The sequence below is a fragment of the Antechinus flavipes genome, chromosome 1 (genome assembly GCF_016432865.1).
Source record: "Antechinus flavipes isolate AdamAnt ecotype Samford, QLD, Australia chromosome 1, AdamAnt_v2, whole genome shotgun sequence".
In the NCBI taxonomy this organism is placed as follows: domain Eukaryota; kingdom Metazoa; phylum Chordata; class Mammalia; order Dasyuromorphia; family Dasyuridae; genus Antechinus; species Antechinus flavipes.
Window position 1 is genome coordinate 284,014,173 of NC_067398.1, and position 18,480 is coordinate 284,032,652.

The 18,480-nt window shown below is 34.7% G+C and overlaps 1 protein-coding gene across 2 annotated transcripts in view; it reads left to right on the forward strand.

Annotated features, from left to right (window-relative positions):
• The window catches only part of MAMDC2 (MAM domain containing 2), a 208,874-nt gene extending 194,885 nt beyond the window's left edge, over positions 1–13,989 (forward strand). Inside the window, exons 12-14 of one of the 2 annotated variants that reach the window (XM_051962042.1) lie at positions 7,812–8,071; positions 12,536–12,620; positions 12,771–13,989. In XM_051962042.1, the coding sequence (XP_051818002.1) occupies positions 7,812–8,071; positions 12,536–12,620; positions 12,771–12,835 (410 nt within the window). In that variant the 3' untranslated portion in view covers positions 12,836–13,989. The remainder of the gene's footprint in view (positions 1–7,811; positions 8,072–12,535; positions 12,621–12,770) is intronic. The other variant, XM_051962048.1, reaches the window with a different exon arrangement.
• Positions 13,990–18,480: the final 4,491 nt, after the last annotated feature.

The window sequence follows — 18,480 nt, forward strand, 5'->3', positions numbered from 1 at the left end:
GGGGGGAAGGGGGGAGCGGCCAGGTCCCGAGAGACTCCAGCTGTTTGGGGTTGTATTCTTCAGCCCCGGTGTTTTTAGCTTCTCTGCTGGGCTGCTGACTTGCTGCTGGAGCAAAGTATCCAAACCTGTAGCGAAGCTCTCCCCGCAGAGACGGCTGCGATCACTCCCCACCCCCTCTCCAGTCTGCTCCCGTGCTCTCACTGCCGCTGCCCGCCGCCTGCGCCCGATCTAAAACCGTCCCAGCCCTCCAGGAAAGACAGACCTTTCTTGGCGAATCTCAAGGATGGCTTCTCTTGGTAACTATATGTGGGTTTTTTTTCAGTTAAGCATTGATTCAGAGGCTTGTAATGAAGTGGATAGTGAGAGAAAGCGTGGAGCTTATGCAGCTGTGAGCCTCCTCTCCGCCATCTTAACCAGAAGTCCCTCAAGAAAACTTTAAATAGGGTTACAAAGAGTTGGATGTGAATGAAACAATGGAATAACAACAACATATATAAATTATCTATGGGTATTTAATGTCTACATATATTCATAACTATATGTGTATTTATGTATGGAAATAGCTAGGTGGCTCAATGGATAAAGTGCTGAGACTAGAGTCAGGAAGACCTAAGTTCAAATCTGGCTTCAGATACTTACTAGTTGTGTGAGCCTGAACACATCATTTAACCTCTATTTGCCTTCATCCACTGGGAAAGGAAATGGCAAACCCTGCAGTATCCTTGCCCAGAAATCCCTATGGACAGTAATAGAGTGAAACAATCCATGGAGTTACAGAGTCAGACCAACAACAATCTAACACCACCAATGTGTGTGTATGTATATGGTGTGTGTTTGTGTACTTGAACCTAGGTCTCCTTGATTTTGAAGTCAGGTTTCTGTAATACTTCATCACCAGTAAAATGTTTATAATATTGCCCATATTGTTTGCTTGCAGTATTTACTTGATGTAGTGTAACAATTGAATTAGATTTTATAGGCAACAAAATTTTGCAAACTTTAGGATACTATCTATGTCACCTATTCATAATATAAAAGCATCAGTTTGTTACTCTGCTATCACTGTGGTGAGTATAGATGAGTATCACTGTCTCATCTGTAGAAGGAAGTATCAGATTTGCAACTAATGACTGTTCTATCAAATCTGCTTCAGGACCACTTTCCTAGAGTCTTTTCTTTCATATCACATATACAGAACAGGGAAAAGCTAGGCTTAGTTCTATGATAAATAATTTAAAAGGAACCCAAAAGAATATATAAATTATTTATTGGTACTAAGGCACTGAGAAGGTGGAGAAGCATCACCACCAGATTTATGACCACAAATAACCCACTTATTTTTCGATAATAAATGCCTTCCTCATATTACATTATTACAGATCAGTTGAAATTTATATTAAGGTAAGTAGATTCAGCAGAATTTCCTTTCCATGTCCTGTTCCAATATGGCAGAATTAGGAAGTTCTCAGTTCAGATGCTCCTTGTTTAATTTTTATTACTCATTGCTGTTCTATTAGTGTGTACATGGTGCCATATTTTCAGAATTTTCTATAATCCATTATTTGTTGTAGTGTCCTTGATGTTTATGGGGGTGCTTCATGGCAACAAAAAAAAAGTCTTACTGAGAAAGTATCTTAAATATTGCAGAACTGAAATTGTTTTGTCTTTTTAGCCTTGATAATTTAATGATGAATGAACCTTGGAAATTCATGTCTGTTGCCCTTGCTTCTGGGTAAAGCTACCCTCACTCTATCTCAAGAAGGTAGATATACATCTTTTCTTTCTTTAATAGTTTTTAGGAAGAATAACCAAAGCTTTATTTAGTAGTGCTTCTAGTGACTCAGAAATCTTCATGGTCTTAAGCAATTATCCTTCAAAAGAATAGCACATAAAGTCAGAGGTGTTTTTAATTCTCAGTAATTGTCACTTACTATCTCCATACCATGCTTTCCACAATTTATACATAATTGTCATCTCTGTATTGCAAAGACGCCTGGACGCCCTTTGCAAGCTAAATTCTGATTAGTGAATTTTCACCTCATTTTGTGCTATACCAGGCCATCTTGACACCACTCCTTCAAAGGCACTCATGTCCACCATCTACTTCTTTTTTTTTTTCCCCTACAGGTTATAAAGAAGAATTTATTGAGATTAAAAAATATACATGCAGGTTCTAATTAGTGCTAATCATGAATCTCCTGAATTGGCTTCATTATTTGAATTCACAACAAATATTTCCATTGGGTTTGAGTCAATTACTATATTTTACATAATTATTACTTTGAATGAATGAATGTATGAATTCTAATATGTGTAACTGCTTGAGGGGATACAATATTTACAGTAATCAAGAATACATTTATTTGTAAAATGTTCCTTATACTTTATCCATGTTCTTTCTAACCCATAAATTCCATTTTCCATTATCCATGATCATGTGAGCATTCAGTTTGACCCTTCATTGAGCAGTAGAGATATGTGTCCAAAGTCCCATAGGTGATAAGTAGCAGAGCTGGATTTTCATTCCTGGCTTCTGATTGTAAGTCTAATGCTCTTTTCCACCCATGCTCTGCAGCTTCCCTGACAATGAGGTGTTGTTTGAAAATTCACTAGACAATACACCATCTCCTTCTACCACCATCCCTTTATGTGTTGTCTTTTTCCATTAGAGTCTAAGCACCTTAAGGATACAAATTGACTGACTTGTTTGCATTTGTATGTGCAACATTTGTTATAGCACCTAACACACAGTAAATGTGTGAATACTTTTCTTATCTTTATTTATAATTTTTAAAAAATCATTGCAAAGGAGCTATTGCTAATATCTTAAGAGTGTTAATAAAGTCTTTTTAATTTAAAATTTATTTTAAAATTATGAAGTTGGACAAAGAGTCTTATTCTTTAAAAAATAATGATTCAGTTGAATTTCAATTTCAGTTTTGGGGTATATATGTTTTTGTTGTTTAACAAGCTTTGATTTTTTACAGATATTGTTATCTTAGATATCATCTAGTACAACCTCCTTATTTTCATATAATAAAACTGAGGTGCAGAATGACTTTTCTAAGTGACTTGTCTGAGGTTACATAAGTGATATGTGGCAGAGCCAGGACTTAAAAACATATTCTGTGCTGAGTTTTGTGCCCCTTCCAGAGAATCATTCTGCTTCATCCTTATATTGTTCTATATTTTATAATATCACAGAAGGGAAGTTCGTCTTGATTATTTTGATTTGCATTTGCCTTCAATCTACTGTTGCATCAGATAAGGTCTTCTCCCTCATACATGATTAAGGAATTTTTAAAAAGCCATTTAATTCCACAGGTATAATCCTAACACTATCCTCTAATTATATGGAGAGACAAAAAAGTATAAAAGATAAAAATTTTGAACCTATAGTCAGAAAGATCTGGATTCAGTCCTCCCTTAGCTATATGACCATGGTACTGGTTCTGGGCTGATCATGACTGGTCCTCTTGGAGCCTCAGGCAACTCTGTAAATTTCTAAATTAATCTCCTATATTATAGAAATAATGTTAATATATTTTTGAGGTTCTATGTTAAAATCCTGTCATTTTCTCTTATTGTCTCTAAGTTTTTTTAGTAATCCCTATAAACTACCCATAATGCCAAATGCTACTTAATCACAGAAATATCACTGGGAAGATTTTTAACTAATTGGAATCAAAGAGCTTCTTAAAACAGAATTAAGACCATTTTCTGAGGATTATCCTGTGGCTATTCCTCCTGGGGTACATAAACAGTGAATCTAAAGTTTCACTGATTATTAAGAATTCTCCACATTGCCAGAGAGTGACTGTGGATAATTCTTTATTGCTCAGAGGGAACAAAGTCACATGAGGTCTTCAGGCTGTGTCCCCAACTCAAGTAGAGGGAAGTCAGGAGGCCACAGGAAAAGCTGCCACCTAATTCAGAATTCCTAGGATGCTTTGTGCTTTAACATGCCTTACAGTTGCTACACAAAGGACAGATGGAACTGTAGAATAATTTTCTCATCCCAAATAGACCTATTATAGCCCCAGACTTGAGTGTTAAACAAGGACCCTGAGAGGAAAAATAGTTTTTTATGTTCATTTCCAGTTAGTAATCCATTCTTCAGACCTGTGTGTGCTGGATCATATGAGCTCCACTGTGATTCACAGCAATCAGATTTCTTGGCTTAGCTCCACAATTTGTGTTTATTGAGATGTTTGCTAATTTAATATGGCAGAACTTATTAAACACATACAGCATTTGTGGACTTTCCAAAATGTATGTCACTGTTATTGGATGTTCACAAAACCCTGAGCTTTTTTACAGGAGAAATATTTGTAGAAATATATTTCTTGATATGTAAAGATGAAAAGCATATTTATCTCCCAAAGAAACTAAATTTGGACTGTATATCAAGATAAATAAATCATGATATGATCATATATTTGGAGATAGAAGAGACTTTTAAGGCCAATAGATCCAACTCTTTCACTATGGAAAAGAACCTGAAGTAAAGAAGAATTAAGTCACTTGCCCTAGGTAATAACAATAGTAGATAACTGATGGGATTTAGGCCAAGTTTTCCGATTGTAAATTCAGTGTCCTTTCTGCTAAGCGATGTCCCCTAAGAAATATATAAATGAAAAAAGAAGATAGGTAAAAAGGTAAAACAGCAAACGACCCATATGCTTCACTATTAATCCTGTAATACCAACAGAAATAAAGGAATGGTTCCACAACACTGAATGAACCCCATGGTAAATTTAGGAACATAAATGAACAAAAGTCCTACAAGATAAATAAGCATGGGGGCAGCTATAGCGCAGTGGATAGAGCACCAGCCCTGAAGTCAGGACCACCTGAGTTCAAATCTGGTCTCAGACACTTAACACTTCCTAACTGTGTGACCCTCGGCAAGTCACTTAACCCCAATTGCTTCAGGGGGAAAAAAAAAAGATAAATAAGCATGAATGGTTATCATTAGCATTATTGTAGTCACCAGGAATAATTTCCATGTTGATAACAGATAATTATCATAGATTTAAAACATATAAAGTCATATAGTGCAACCCCCTAACTTTACAGAAGTGGCAAATGAAGTTCAGATATATGTTAACTTGACCAAAGTAAAACAGAAGTGGTAGAGCTGAGATTTTCTCCAAGTCCCATAATTCCAATCAATCAATATTTTATAATGCTTTAAAATTTTAAAGCACTTACTATTCAACTATTCAACACTCTTTTTCACTGTATGATATGGAACATATTCTGGACAGTTGACAATTTTCCTTAAAATTACTGATTTTGATCTATTTTGGTGTTGCCTTATGGACATGAGTTTTGTCCGATTCTTTTTGTACATGTTTGTGAGTTTTGGGAACAAGTCTGAAGATGCAGCTTAATGTTAGAGTTCTAAGTTTGTAATGAATACAGTGGAATTCAAAATAATTCTCTTAAGTTGTACTGGAATTTATGACTGAGTTATTTTTGGAATTGTAGAGTCAGTAATTGGAGGGGACTATAAGAACAAAGGTGACCTTGGTGGGGAATTGATGCTACTCTCAAATTAATCATTTTTTGTAGATTTCTTCTGAGAAATATGAACTTTTTTTTCTATTCTGAACTCACAAACAAAAAGGATAAAGTTTTGATTCATGAGTGTATAGCATTTGTTCAATGTATGAATATTTCATTCAATCTCGTAGTCAGGAATTATTTCACAATTGATCCAAACAGTTGATTCAAATAGTTATGTGTAGAGCAAAGTATTAATAAGAATAAGATTGGACTAAGTAGTTTACTTCTTTCACTCCCTCTTTCAGTCAAAGCAGAGTGAGATAAGTAGAAACTTGAGCAAAAGCATAAATAGATAAACCTAAAATATCTCTATGTCAGTCTAATAAAAGGCATGGTCAGATAGGTAGAGAATTGAAAAACTCAGGATATCTGCTATAGGTATTCTGATAGATAGGAGCCAAAGGGATCCAAGATAGGCATGAGGGTTCATTATGAATAGGAACCAAGGTAAGATTAGTGAAGACAGCTGATTGATGGTTAGTCAACAACCAAATATCAGGACTAGAATAACTTATAAAGCAAGTTCTAGGGTCCATGACTGAGAAAGCTCAAAGAACAGTTTCTAGGGGAACTCTATAAGTCCAGAAGGAATTCCTTAGACAATTTGTGTCTAATCAATTCTGACTCCTGAGGAGGTTTTTCTAAGGCTTTAAAATATCAGATATGTTCAAGCAGGCCCTGATCTCAGTGGAAGCAGCCATAGCATCTACCCAGAAGCACTTAAGCAGATAAGTGGCATAATGACTAGAGTATTGGACTTGGGTTTCCAATGCTACCTTGGACCCTCATTAAGCCCCAAATTCCTCATCTGTAAAATAGGGATAACAACATCACCTACCTCCAAGGATTGAAGAAAAATAATATTTTAATAACTAAGATAATACACATAAATCACTATATGCTAGCTAACATTAATATTATTACTTCTGTCCATGTAGGATGCAATGTGAAATTTTTAACTATATTTGGGGCTAGATTGTGGAATTAGAGTCCTTTGGGGATTGGGTGGATAATTCCTCAAGGCTTTCTTCATTATATTCTTCCTGGAAGGCCCAGTACCCCATCCCCAACAACTACACCTTGATTAAGGCAGGGGGCCTGATAGCTTGAAAACTGTCTCACATATCTCAATTGTTGATCATAAGCAGTAAATACCAGGGGAAAGATGGCTTACTTAGTATTAAACTAGTACTTACCATATACTGTCATTAGGGAAAAAAAATGCTGGGTATAACATTAAATCAAAGGATCACAGATTTAGAGCTGGAATTTAGAGATTACTTAGTCCAACTTCATCATTTTAGAAGTGAGAAACTGAGACCTAGAAAAGTCATGTAATTTACACACAAGTAGTAATTGGTTCATCACATCCTTTGGTCCTGAATGAAGTGCTCTTTCCATTGTATCACATTAAAGATTGGATCATTTGTTTCTTCTAGAAAATCCAAAAGACATCATTTTTCAGAAACCACTCCAAAAATTGAATGTCTCAACAGACTTTTAATTTATCCTCCCTCCAGGGAGAACATTTCCTCTAAGGAGAAGGCTCCATCCTTTATGTAGGGAGAGGGAGGAGGGGGGCAATGAGCTACATTTGGAAAGACATAGGAATTTGATTTGTAACCACTATTAGTCATTTTCCAACCTTAAGACTTTGGACAAATTATTTCACTCCTCTGGGTTTCAATTTCCTCAGCTATAAATGAGAAGATTGGATGATCCATAAAGACAGAACTAAATACATAATTCTATGATCTGTATTATTCAGTCTTTTCCTAAATAAAGACCCTACAGTCTTCCTTCAGTCTGATTACCTCTTTACTAAATCAATCTTGAACTCATTCAAGGTGCTTTGTTCCAATTCTTCCTCTTAGTAAATGCAAAGAAAAAAATTTAATAGCATCCATATTTATATCTGAAGGACAAAATTTTGCCAAAGGAATAAAGCTGATGTTTTAGTTGCAACATGTATGAACAATATTATAGTATGCTAATTATCCTCCTGAAAATTAAACTGTGTCATAGGCAATTGAGTTTAAAGTATAATGAGAATAAGGTTTCTTAAGATTTTTTTTTCTTGAGATAAGAGAATTCTGAGATGTTATTTTGCATATATGTGGTATCCTTTTTCATTTTTATAATATAGACATCCATTTCTCTCGTATAGCACAATATATAGAGTGGAAGAAGGATATAATTTAATTTATTGTGACTATATTTGACTTTGCATCTCTCTTTAGGCTACTACATGTACATTGAGGCATCTAATATGGTTTATGGGCAAAAGGCAAAACTGGCATCAACATCTCTAAGAGGAGTCATTGGAAAGCATTGCCTCACATTTTTCTATCACATGTATGGAGCAGGAACTGGACTCTTAAATATTTACTTGAAAAAGGAAGGTTATAGACAAGAATCCCTCTTATGGAGAAGAAGAGGTGAACAGAGTATTACCTGGCTAAGAGGACTGGTCGAATACAGCTATGAAAGGCAGCACCAGGTAAATGAAATAAGCTGAGGCTCAAATTGAGGGGATTTCATATTCATGTCTCAGATGGTCTTTTTGGATTTTCCTTTTTAAAAAGATTGATTTCTTTTTTGTTCAACATCACAGTTGACTTCATCTGACCATTTCTGAGCAGTATTCTGCTATTGTAGTCTACTGCTTCTCTATTGAGGGGCAGGGAAATGTTGATTGAAAAGTCTCTGATACCATTTATTTTCTTAAAATTTACTCAGACTTTGGCTTTCTTTTAGTGATCCGTCATTTATATTGTTATAGTTATTGTACATATTGTACTGCCTAAGTCATCCTATGGCCATCTATATAGTTGTGATTTTTGAATTTTACATATTTGTCATTTTATCACATTTATATATTACAATTTGTTCTGCCATGCTCCTATTAATGATAATTCATTTTATTCCTATCTCTTTGCTGCTTCCCCAAATAATATATTCATATTTAGGTATATGTGGGATTATTTTTTCTTTGTTTGCTTTTACTTCTTTGGGGAATGTGGCCAGTAGTGAGATCTCTGGATCAAAGAGTATGAATACTAATGTTACTTTTCTCATATAATTCTAAATTATTTTTCAGAAATGGTTGGACTTATATATAACTTTACCAATAATAACTGATGTAGTAGATAGGATGCTAGGCCTAGAGTCAGGAAAATTCATCTGGCCTCAGACACTTAGTATGTGATCTTGGTCAAGTCACTTCACTATGTTTGCCTTAGTTACCTCATTTGTAAAATGAGCTAAGAAGAAATGGCAACCCACTCCAGGATCTTTGCCAAGAAAATCCCAAATGGAATCATAAAGAGTTGGCTATGACTTAAAAACAACTAAATAACAACATATCTTCCTAGAGCTTATTCAAACAATTTTTTTTTGGTGGAGGGGGTCATCTTTACCAATTTTCAGGCAAACTCACAGTGGTTTTCATTTGATTTTCTCTTATTATAAATGCTGTTTGAGGCTGCCTTCATACCATTGTTAATCATTTAAAACTCTTCAAATGAAAACTATAAAACATGATTTATCAATCAAGAGAAGGTTTCTTTATTTTTGCCATACTACAATTCACCCAGTTATTGACCCAGCCTATCAGTTTATACTATTGGCTTGCCCTAGGTCCTTAGTAACAAATTCTCAAGGATATAGAAAGACACAATGATCCCACATTGATCCAGCATTACACTTGGAGAAACTGAGGCAAGGTGGAGATTAGAGAGTTTTTAATATTTTATCTGGGTTTCTGAGAGGGAGAGATTGTCTGGAGGTGGAGCAGAATCCATTCTGCCTCCAGGGCTGAATTGGACAAAGAATCCAGCAGCAAATGTGAGATTCCAATGATGTTTATATGTGGCTCTAAGATCAGGGAGACAAAGGCAAGAGATGGAGTCCAAGCATTAGGAAACTCGGGAATTTCCAGGAAGGGACCATCAATCTGGTTCTGACAGAGTGATAAACTGGGAGGAAGGGGATAGTCACTAAAGACAGTAAGTCTGGAATTTAGAGATATGTAAGCCTATCTCCCTGTAACTCATCTGCAATTTTTGGCTCTATGGAATGCTAATGGTCAGAGCTCCCAGTTCTAATTATCTCAGGGGGATTAAGGCAGAACAATTCAGGGAAACTGAGGCAAGACAATTTAGAGAAACTAAGGCAGAACAAGAGAGCTGTTTAGCAGTAGTCATTCAGCTCTTCTTGAGTGAGATTTGTTATTATAATTAAAAAGTAAAATATTCCTATCCTTTGATCCAGCAATCCCACTGCTATGCATATATAAAAAGAGTCCAAAAAGACAAAAAAGCCTGCCTATATAACAAAATATTTACTTTTTCTAGTAATGATAATGGTTGCCCATAGACTGAGGAATACTATGGTACAAAAAAGATAAATATGAAGCATTTAGAGAAGCATTGAACTTATAAACTGTAAAGTAAGGAAAACAAGGAAAACAATATATACACAATAACTACAAAAATGTAAATAGAACAACAAAAGTAACACTCTGTAATTATAACTACAAGGCTTAGTCCTTAGGGAGAAATGAAAAAACAAACTACCCTCCCTTCTTTGCAAAGGGAACAGTATCAAAATTGGTAGATATGTTGGTTATTTTTGCTGACTTGCGTTCTTGCTCTCTCTCTCTCTCTCTCTCTTTCTCTCTCTCTCTCTCTCTCTCTCTCTCTCTCTCTCTCTCTTTGTTATAAGGGATGGCTTGATTGGTAAAGGAGGGGGGAAAACAGAAAAACAAAAGATATGCTCCCCCAATTTTCTTTAAAAACATAATAGAGTAAAAAGCAGATAGCTAAATACACTGTAACTAACAAAGCAGCTTACCTGGCCATAGCCAAATTATGTTGCCTGACATCATTGGTACTGGTAGGTAGTTAAGAAGTTTAAGAAGAAAAATAGTGGTAGCTGATGCTGGAGGAGAAATTAGAATGACTGGTCTGTTTTTTGTTTTTGTTTTTTGGTGAATTTGATTGTTTTCAAAGAAAGTCTAAGCTCCAGAAAACTGTCTGGACCAGGGCAACAGCATGGCTTCACAGTGTGAAACTTAGAAATTTCTCTGATGGTTCTCCCACTCTCCAATTGCCTTTCCTGGAATGCTGGCCTGTGAAAATGAGAGAGGAGTCTGTGTTTTTCTTCTCCTGGCCTAGCTGTGTGTTTTACCCATGCTTAGTATATTTCCCAGGGACTTTGAGGTAACCTTCCTAGGTGAGTCAAGAGATAATGCCATTCTGAAACAATTATCCAATCAGATAATTGTTTTAAATTCTGCTTCCTTCAACCTCAGGGAATATTGGCAGCACTCAAGGTAAAATCCATGCTTGAAGATTGTATAACCTTCTGCATATACACTGCCCTGTCCCAGTTGTATTATTTTCCTAAAAATAGATATGTGAGCTCAGGTTTTAACTGAAAAGAAAGAAATTTGTCTAAATAATTAGTCATCTCTCTCTCAGACACATATGCAGAAATTTTCTCTCACTCAGTATTCACCCTGAAACTGCACAGCTAGAAATCTAGGTACTTGAGAAGACAACATTGAAATTGCTAGTACACTCTGAATGCTTTAGTTTTTATAATAGTAACTATAGCTGAGGATAGAATCAGAAAGACTCACCATCATGAGTTCAAATCTGGCCTTAGACTCTCACTACCTATGTGATCCTGGGAAAAACACTTAATCCTATTAAATTTCTCCTCTGAAAAAGGAGTTGAAAGAAATGGCAAACGACTTCAGGATCTTTGCCAAGAAAACCCCAAATGGAATCTCAAAGAGTTAGAAATAACTTAACAACAAAAAATGAGTGCTGAATACATACTTTTCTGTATACAGTGGATACATATTATGACTTTTCTATATGTAATTGAAATATTCTAAACTGTTCAGGATGCAATTACTTCTTGCAAGAAATATTTTCTGAATTGGATGACATGCCATGTCAACTAAACAACCGAAATTTGCACAACCTCTCTCCCTTCAGGATGCAAGTTTCAGTTGTGTTATAACATGGTTTTTAATTTATGGTCATTACCTACCTAAGCAGTTGCAGCATAAGCTATTTACTTTCACCACCACAGCTTTACAGATCAAAAGTCTCATTCATTGTTTTCCTTACCTCTCTTCCCTTTACAATTTTATAACTTCCTAGGTTTATAAATACCTACCCCCACCTTTCCCTTTTCCTGTGATCCTAGAATATTTTAAAATTATTTTTTACCTTGGTTATTATGCATTAAAACTTCTTTGATATATTAATATCAAGTCATCTTCTTGTTAACTGTCCAATTTATATTCTTTTGAAATACTTAATTCAAATCATAAACCAATCCAAACGGGGACAGTTGCTCATTACTGTGTAGATTGCATATCTTTTCTTGAAGGATTTGCTAACCATTAGCCTCACTGAGGTATTAATTGGCTCAGTATCTATTATTTCGGAAGCCTAATTATTAATAAATAAATCAGTCCTTTACAACTTCTGTTTTTAGAATATTGTTGTCAAAATCTTTAAAGCAGTGAAACAGATTCCCCTTTCTTCTGGTGGCTCCAGTTCAGGTGTGATAGTGCTCAGCATAACAAATGTATTCTTAGCTACTTGATCAATTATTTTAATTCTACTTGGTTTGTCCATTTATATGTGTATATGTCTTCTTTATATATATTATCTCTTTGATATGGTTACTCACTCCAGGCCAGATGACAGCATACCTGCCCATCCTATGTTGATTCTAAACCAGGTCCTCCCATAATTCTACCATCAGGAATCCAATTAACCTCCTACTTGCCTGCCTGTAGACTATCATATGGTACATGCATGCTATCTATCTTGTGCTCTATTGAATGCCAGCAACCATGTTAAATACATTCCATCAAGTCTTGTTTTTTTCTCTATAAAAAGCCACAATATTCTTAAATCCAGTGTGAATTGTTTTTCAGATTGTTTTTGAAGCTATTCGGGGTGTATCAATAAGAAGCGATATTGCTATTGATGATATTAAATTTCAGGCAGGACCCTGTACAGGTAAAACTTATTTATTTTTCCTAATTACATAAGCTTGATTGAAAAAGATTTTACAAAGTGATCTCAAGCTGGCTTATTAGATGTTTTTCTTTGTCAACAGAAAAAAAAATAATAATTAACATTTCACTTCTACTCATTTTTCTTTTACAGAAATAGAAGATGTGACTCAGCAGTCATCAGGATTTTCTGAAGACCTGAATGAAATTGAGTATTAAGAAATATTTTTTGAATTGGATGACATGCCATGTCAATTAACAACTGAAACTTGCACAACCTCTCTCCCATCTTGAAAAAAAAGTAATTGCATCCTGAACAGTTTAGAATATTTCCATTACATATAGAAAGAATTGAGTACCTTCCTTCCTCACTTTTGCAAGATTACTGACTCAGGGCTTCTTAGACCTTTCCTATTTTATTATTATTTTTGGCATGTGACAACTGTTACTGTGTACAGGCTTTTCTATTTTGCACAGATTTTGTATCTTAATATTTTTATTGATTTTAAATCATTTTTAAAGTTCACAGATCAAGATAAGAGAAGTACCACAGGGCTGTATGTAATAATTTTATAGTGATGGGCCCTTAGAAATAGTAACAGATACATTAAAATATGCAACTTAGCAAGACATAAAGGAGTGGAGACTTCCAGGTTGGTCTTGGATGTCCCCAGATGAGGCCAGGAATCCAATGATCCATTGTGGCTATGATCTTAGGGTATAATCCAAAGTATGTGCTCACTTAAATCTGCATTAAATGAATGTTTATACTGGGAAAAATATTAGTCTTATGGGGAGTTGGTTTGGTTTTAATTTCAAGTATAGCAAATATTTAAAGTAAATAATGTTGGCTATTCAGATATGCAGATTGAATGCAGTTTTTCATGGTGACAAGTTTGTTTGGAGTCTTTTAGTCGTACTTTGTGTTCCATAAAAAGAGTTTGTTTTTTTTGCTACTTGTTGCCATAGCAATTACTATAACAAATTTGTCATTCTTGTTTATGACAAAAGGGACTGCATAAATGTTCCAGCAACAGTTAGTTAATGCTATATTATGATACAATGCTATTTGTCTTTTTTTCCCCCCTTCAAATTTTAGCTACGAGTCTTCAATGAACATGTGGATGGAGGTTACACATTTTTATCAAGTTGATTTGAAACTATTTATGCACATACTTCCACCACTTTTTTATAAATGTGTTAGATAATTTTGTTGTGGTCAAATGTATTGATATTCAAGTTTTGAGAAAGTTATATTCAAATAATTAAATAGAACTACTGGCTGTTATTGAACTTTTAAAAGTCTGTGCATTTATATACTCTATCATGCTGTTTTGAATGACAAAATATCTGATAAATGAAATTTTAAATGATCTCCTTTTTGGTGTCCTTTGTGGAAAGAGCACTGGCCTGGGAGTTTAGTTTAGTTTTTCTTTTAAAGCTAAAGATTCTAAGAGGTTTAGGTGAAGAGAGACTGTACATAAGAATAAAAGTTAGACTATGAAAAAAATACAGAAGGGAAATGGATTGTCATGGAAGAATATTAGTTAGGCATATTTGGCTAGAATGTAGATAGAAGGGGTAGAGGGTTTGGGCATAGTACATGAAATAAATCTGGAAAAATAGATTTGAATTAAACTGTTTCAGGCTGGGAAGTTTGAATTTTATTATAAAAGCAATAATGAAGATTTTTGAGTAGTGAAATGATCTTATCAAATATATGTTTTGTGAAGACTATTTTGATAGCTGTAGATTAGAAAAAGAACAAGCTAAAAGATAAACCAATGGGAAGACTATTCATCTAATGTCATATTCTATCTAAATCCAAAAGCAATCATCATATACTGGGAAAATGTGTTAGTAACATTTCCATTAAATGTATAAGTAAAATGCCTCAGAGAGCTATTAGAAGACACCCCCACTCCACTCTTTTGCAAAGGTGGGAGACTTATGGATATGGAACATCACATATCTTTTCAGACTTTTTTTGATGGAATGATTGATTTGGCTTCCAAGTAAATATCTTCTTCCTCTTAAAATTATCATTTGTTATATGATGGCTCTCTGGGAAGAGGTAAGAGAAATTCAGGTAATATGAAAAAAGATAGTAATAAAATTTTATTTAATAGGAGATAATGAGGACCTGAACTACAGGTAAAAAGGAAGAATGGGGTAGATAGGAAGATGTTGTTAATGTAAAATCATAGCAAGAAAAATAATCCCCTTAAATGGAGCAAAAGAAGGGAAAAAATGTAGTGTGCTTCAAATCTTGCCTCAAACAACTGACATGTGACAAGTCATTTAACCTCTAATGTGTCTCAGTTTTTGAATTCCTAAATTGGAAGGATCACAGGCTTTAGTGTTCCTTGCGTGTTCCTTCCAATTTTTAATCTACAAATCTCTGATTCTGAAGTTGTAAGTAAATATGAGTGACTGGAAGAATGGTGATGTTTTCAACTAAGAAATGCTTTTGAGGGAGGGGTGTTTATGAAGAAAAATGATTTCCATTTTAAATGCGTTGAGTTTGAAGTGCCTATAAGAACGCAGTTGGTGATATAAGTCTAGAGTTGAAGAAAAAGAATAGGGCTAGATAAATATATTTGGAAGTCATCTGTATACAGAGATGATAATTGTACTCAGGATCTGGAATTCATCAGGTGAGAGAATAGAGAAATAAATTTTAAAAGAGCCCAAGATTGAATTTTAAGAAATATCCTTGATTAGATGAGAGAGAGAGAATAACTAACAAAAAATAAGGCATATTCATATAGGTATAAAGATCATAGGAACATAGGTTTAAAATCAATTTACTGATGCTAAATTGAGGCCCAGAGATATGAAGTGATTTGCCCCAAGTTGTAGAAGAAATAAAATTCAAGCCTAGGCTCTTGGACTCATAATACCTCTTGCAGTACACTAGTTTGAGTAGTATCATGGAATAGAAGGATGGAAAAAGCATCCAGTAGAGACTGGTAGGCAGAGTCAAAAGTTATAGAGAAGTAAATTTAGGTCACAGACGAGAAAAATAACTTAATTCAGCAGTTGAGATCTCTAATAATGTTGGATACCAAAGCATTTCAGTTGAGTGCTGAGCCTGGAAGTTAGCTTATAGGGCAATGAGATGTGAGTGGCAAAGATCATATGCATCTTTTTTTTTTTTTTTAAAGAATCTGGATATGAAGGAGAAAGGAAATAATGAGAATATGAAGGGATGGCAAGTTCAAGATCAAGGTTCTTTTAAGAAGGAAAACATGGACATATACAGACATACATACATATATATGTATACACACACACACACACACACACACACACACACATATATGGAGGGCAACATTGAAGGAGTCAAAACACAAAAGAAATTAAAGAGAGAAAGAAAGGAAAAGGCTCCCATAGAAGAACATTTTAGCCACACTAGACTATTAGTTTTTTCAAATCAAGTTATGAAGTTGACAAGTATTTATTAAGTACCTACTATGTATTAGGCATTGTGCTAAATTACAAAGAATTACAAAGATTATAAAGAAATGTTCTCCACCATACCAAACAATTATTCCTTTTTCTCAAGGAACTTGAAATCGAATGTGAGAGATTTTAGTCTTATACCTTTTCCACTTTCTATTCATTTGCCTATATCTTTCCCCATCTCTGGAATCATTCCTTTTATTTCTTCATTGCTGAATTCTTCCTTCTGTGCCTTTCTAGGGTATCATCATGCCCTATGTTTGTGTTTATAATTTTATCCTTCTCTCTTTTATCCCTCTAATAAGCATCTTGACTACAGAAACTGTAATTTTTCATCTTTTTATTCCAAGTACCTACTGTAGTAGGTAGTACAATGTAGATAATAGATGCTTACAAAGTGATTTTGTACAAGTCCCATAATGTCAATCACGGCACTCATAGTGACATCTTTTTTTTACATTTCTATTTTTCATTGACACATTTTGTTTTTATACCACTTTTACTTCATTAAGAATACCTCCCCACTACAAAGAAGACTATCCTGTATAAGAAAGAATAGAAAAAGAATGGGTGAAAAAAGTTTAGCCAAAACAAAATGTATCAATCAAATCTGATAGTATATGCCCATATACTTTTGAAAAGAAGAGAAGAAAGTACATTTTTCATGTCTCTGGGGACAAGCGGTCATAATAATTACACATTATTCATTTTGGAAGGTTTTTGTTTTCATTTTTGCCATAATCATTATATGTACTGTTTTTCTGAGTTCTTATTTCACTGTATACCACATCATATAAATCTTCCTATGCTTCTCTGAATTCTTCACATTTATAATTAAGGCACAGTAATATTTCATTATATCCATACATCACACTTTCTTTAAGCTATCTCTTACTTTTTTCCAAACTCGAAGCTGTTTCTACAATTATTTTATATGCCCCTTTTCTGTTCTGAATTCTGAAGTCTTCACTGGGATTAGACTACATTTTGCAATACAATTGTTAATTATTAGTTTCTCAGCCCTATTTGCTTTGTAGACTTTAGAACCTTTGCTTGTCCTCACCTCTCTTACTGTTCAGTTCCTTAATTCTTATGTTGACTATTTTCCTGGCCTATTTATTGCCGATTTCTGATAATTGGTTGCCCCTTGTTTTCTTGCTCAGATTCTTGGATTATAAAAATTCTCACTGTATAATTCCTGGGAAGGGTGATAATTTAACCCTATTCTATCTAGCTTAGTTTCTGATTTACTGTTTACCCTGAACTCTGTTTTCCCCTAATCTGCTGATACACACACCCATGTATGTACATATATGTATATGTGCAGCTACATATACATGCATATATTGCTTTAGATGTATACTCAAATGCCACCATTCCCCAGCATGACAAAATATAAAACTTAGCTTTTATTACTCCTCAACCATCATATACTTGAGTACTTATGATTTGACTTTTGTAATTTTAATACTAATTCTATTCTGTTTCTGTGGTTCTGTATGTATATTATCCCCAGCCCAAGTTTGATGTGCAAAATACATTCTTCACGCTTTTCTCTGATCCCCATTTTCTAAAATGTGACAAACCACTTAGGGTTTTGTTGGCCAACAAATTTGTCACATTTTAAAGGATCAAAATTTCAATAAATTTAGAGGTAGAAGGAAGGAAATCAGCCCCAATTTTATACATCAGGAACTGAGGCCCAGAGAGATGAAGTCTCTTGTCTAAAGTCACACAGGGATCTTACAGAGATTCAAACCCAGGTTTTTTGACTCCAAATTCAAATTTCACTGTAAACCCTGCCCCCAAACCTATTGTTACAAGACTCACAGGACAGAGTCTGATGAAGATGAAGTCCTTACTCTGCATGGAAAGGCAGGGTAGAGTTGGCAAGGAAGAATTCCCGCCTTCTCCATTTCATTTTTGGGACTCTTCAAATGCCAGTTCTATTTAGGATTTATCAACTTTGAGCTAAATTGAATTGCTTTGAGCACTCTTGGTTTCCAGCTTTATGAGAGAAGATGGAAGAGGCCAATCCTATTTCAAGTTGCTAAAAGAAAAGATTCTGGGATGATAAGAGAAGAGCTGATACACTTCATCATCCCCCTATCCCCAATTTGCTTCTCTAGAGACTTTGAGGAACTTCCCCTGAGATCAAGGATTGGTTGGGATTGGTTGAGATGTTTCCTTACTCCCAGTGACAGAGTTTCTTCACTCTTTTGCCTGACACATATCCTCTTATCTATACCTTTTTGGATTTCTATTTTGCTACTTGTTTGGACAAATATTTCTTGCCATTCTCAACCTGTGTTCATTGTGGAATTAGCTTTAGGTAGGAAAAAAAGTCAGATCTTGGATATAGAGCTTCTAAGTTCCATTCCTCCCCTTCCAGCCTCAAA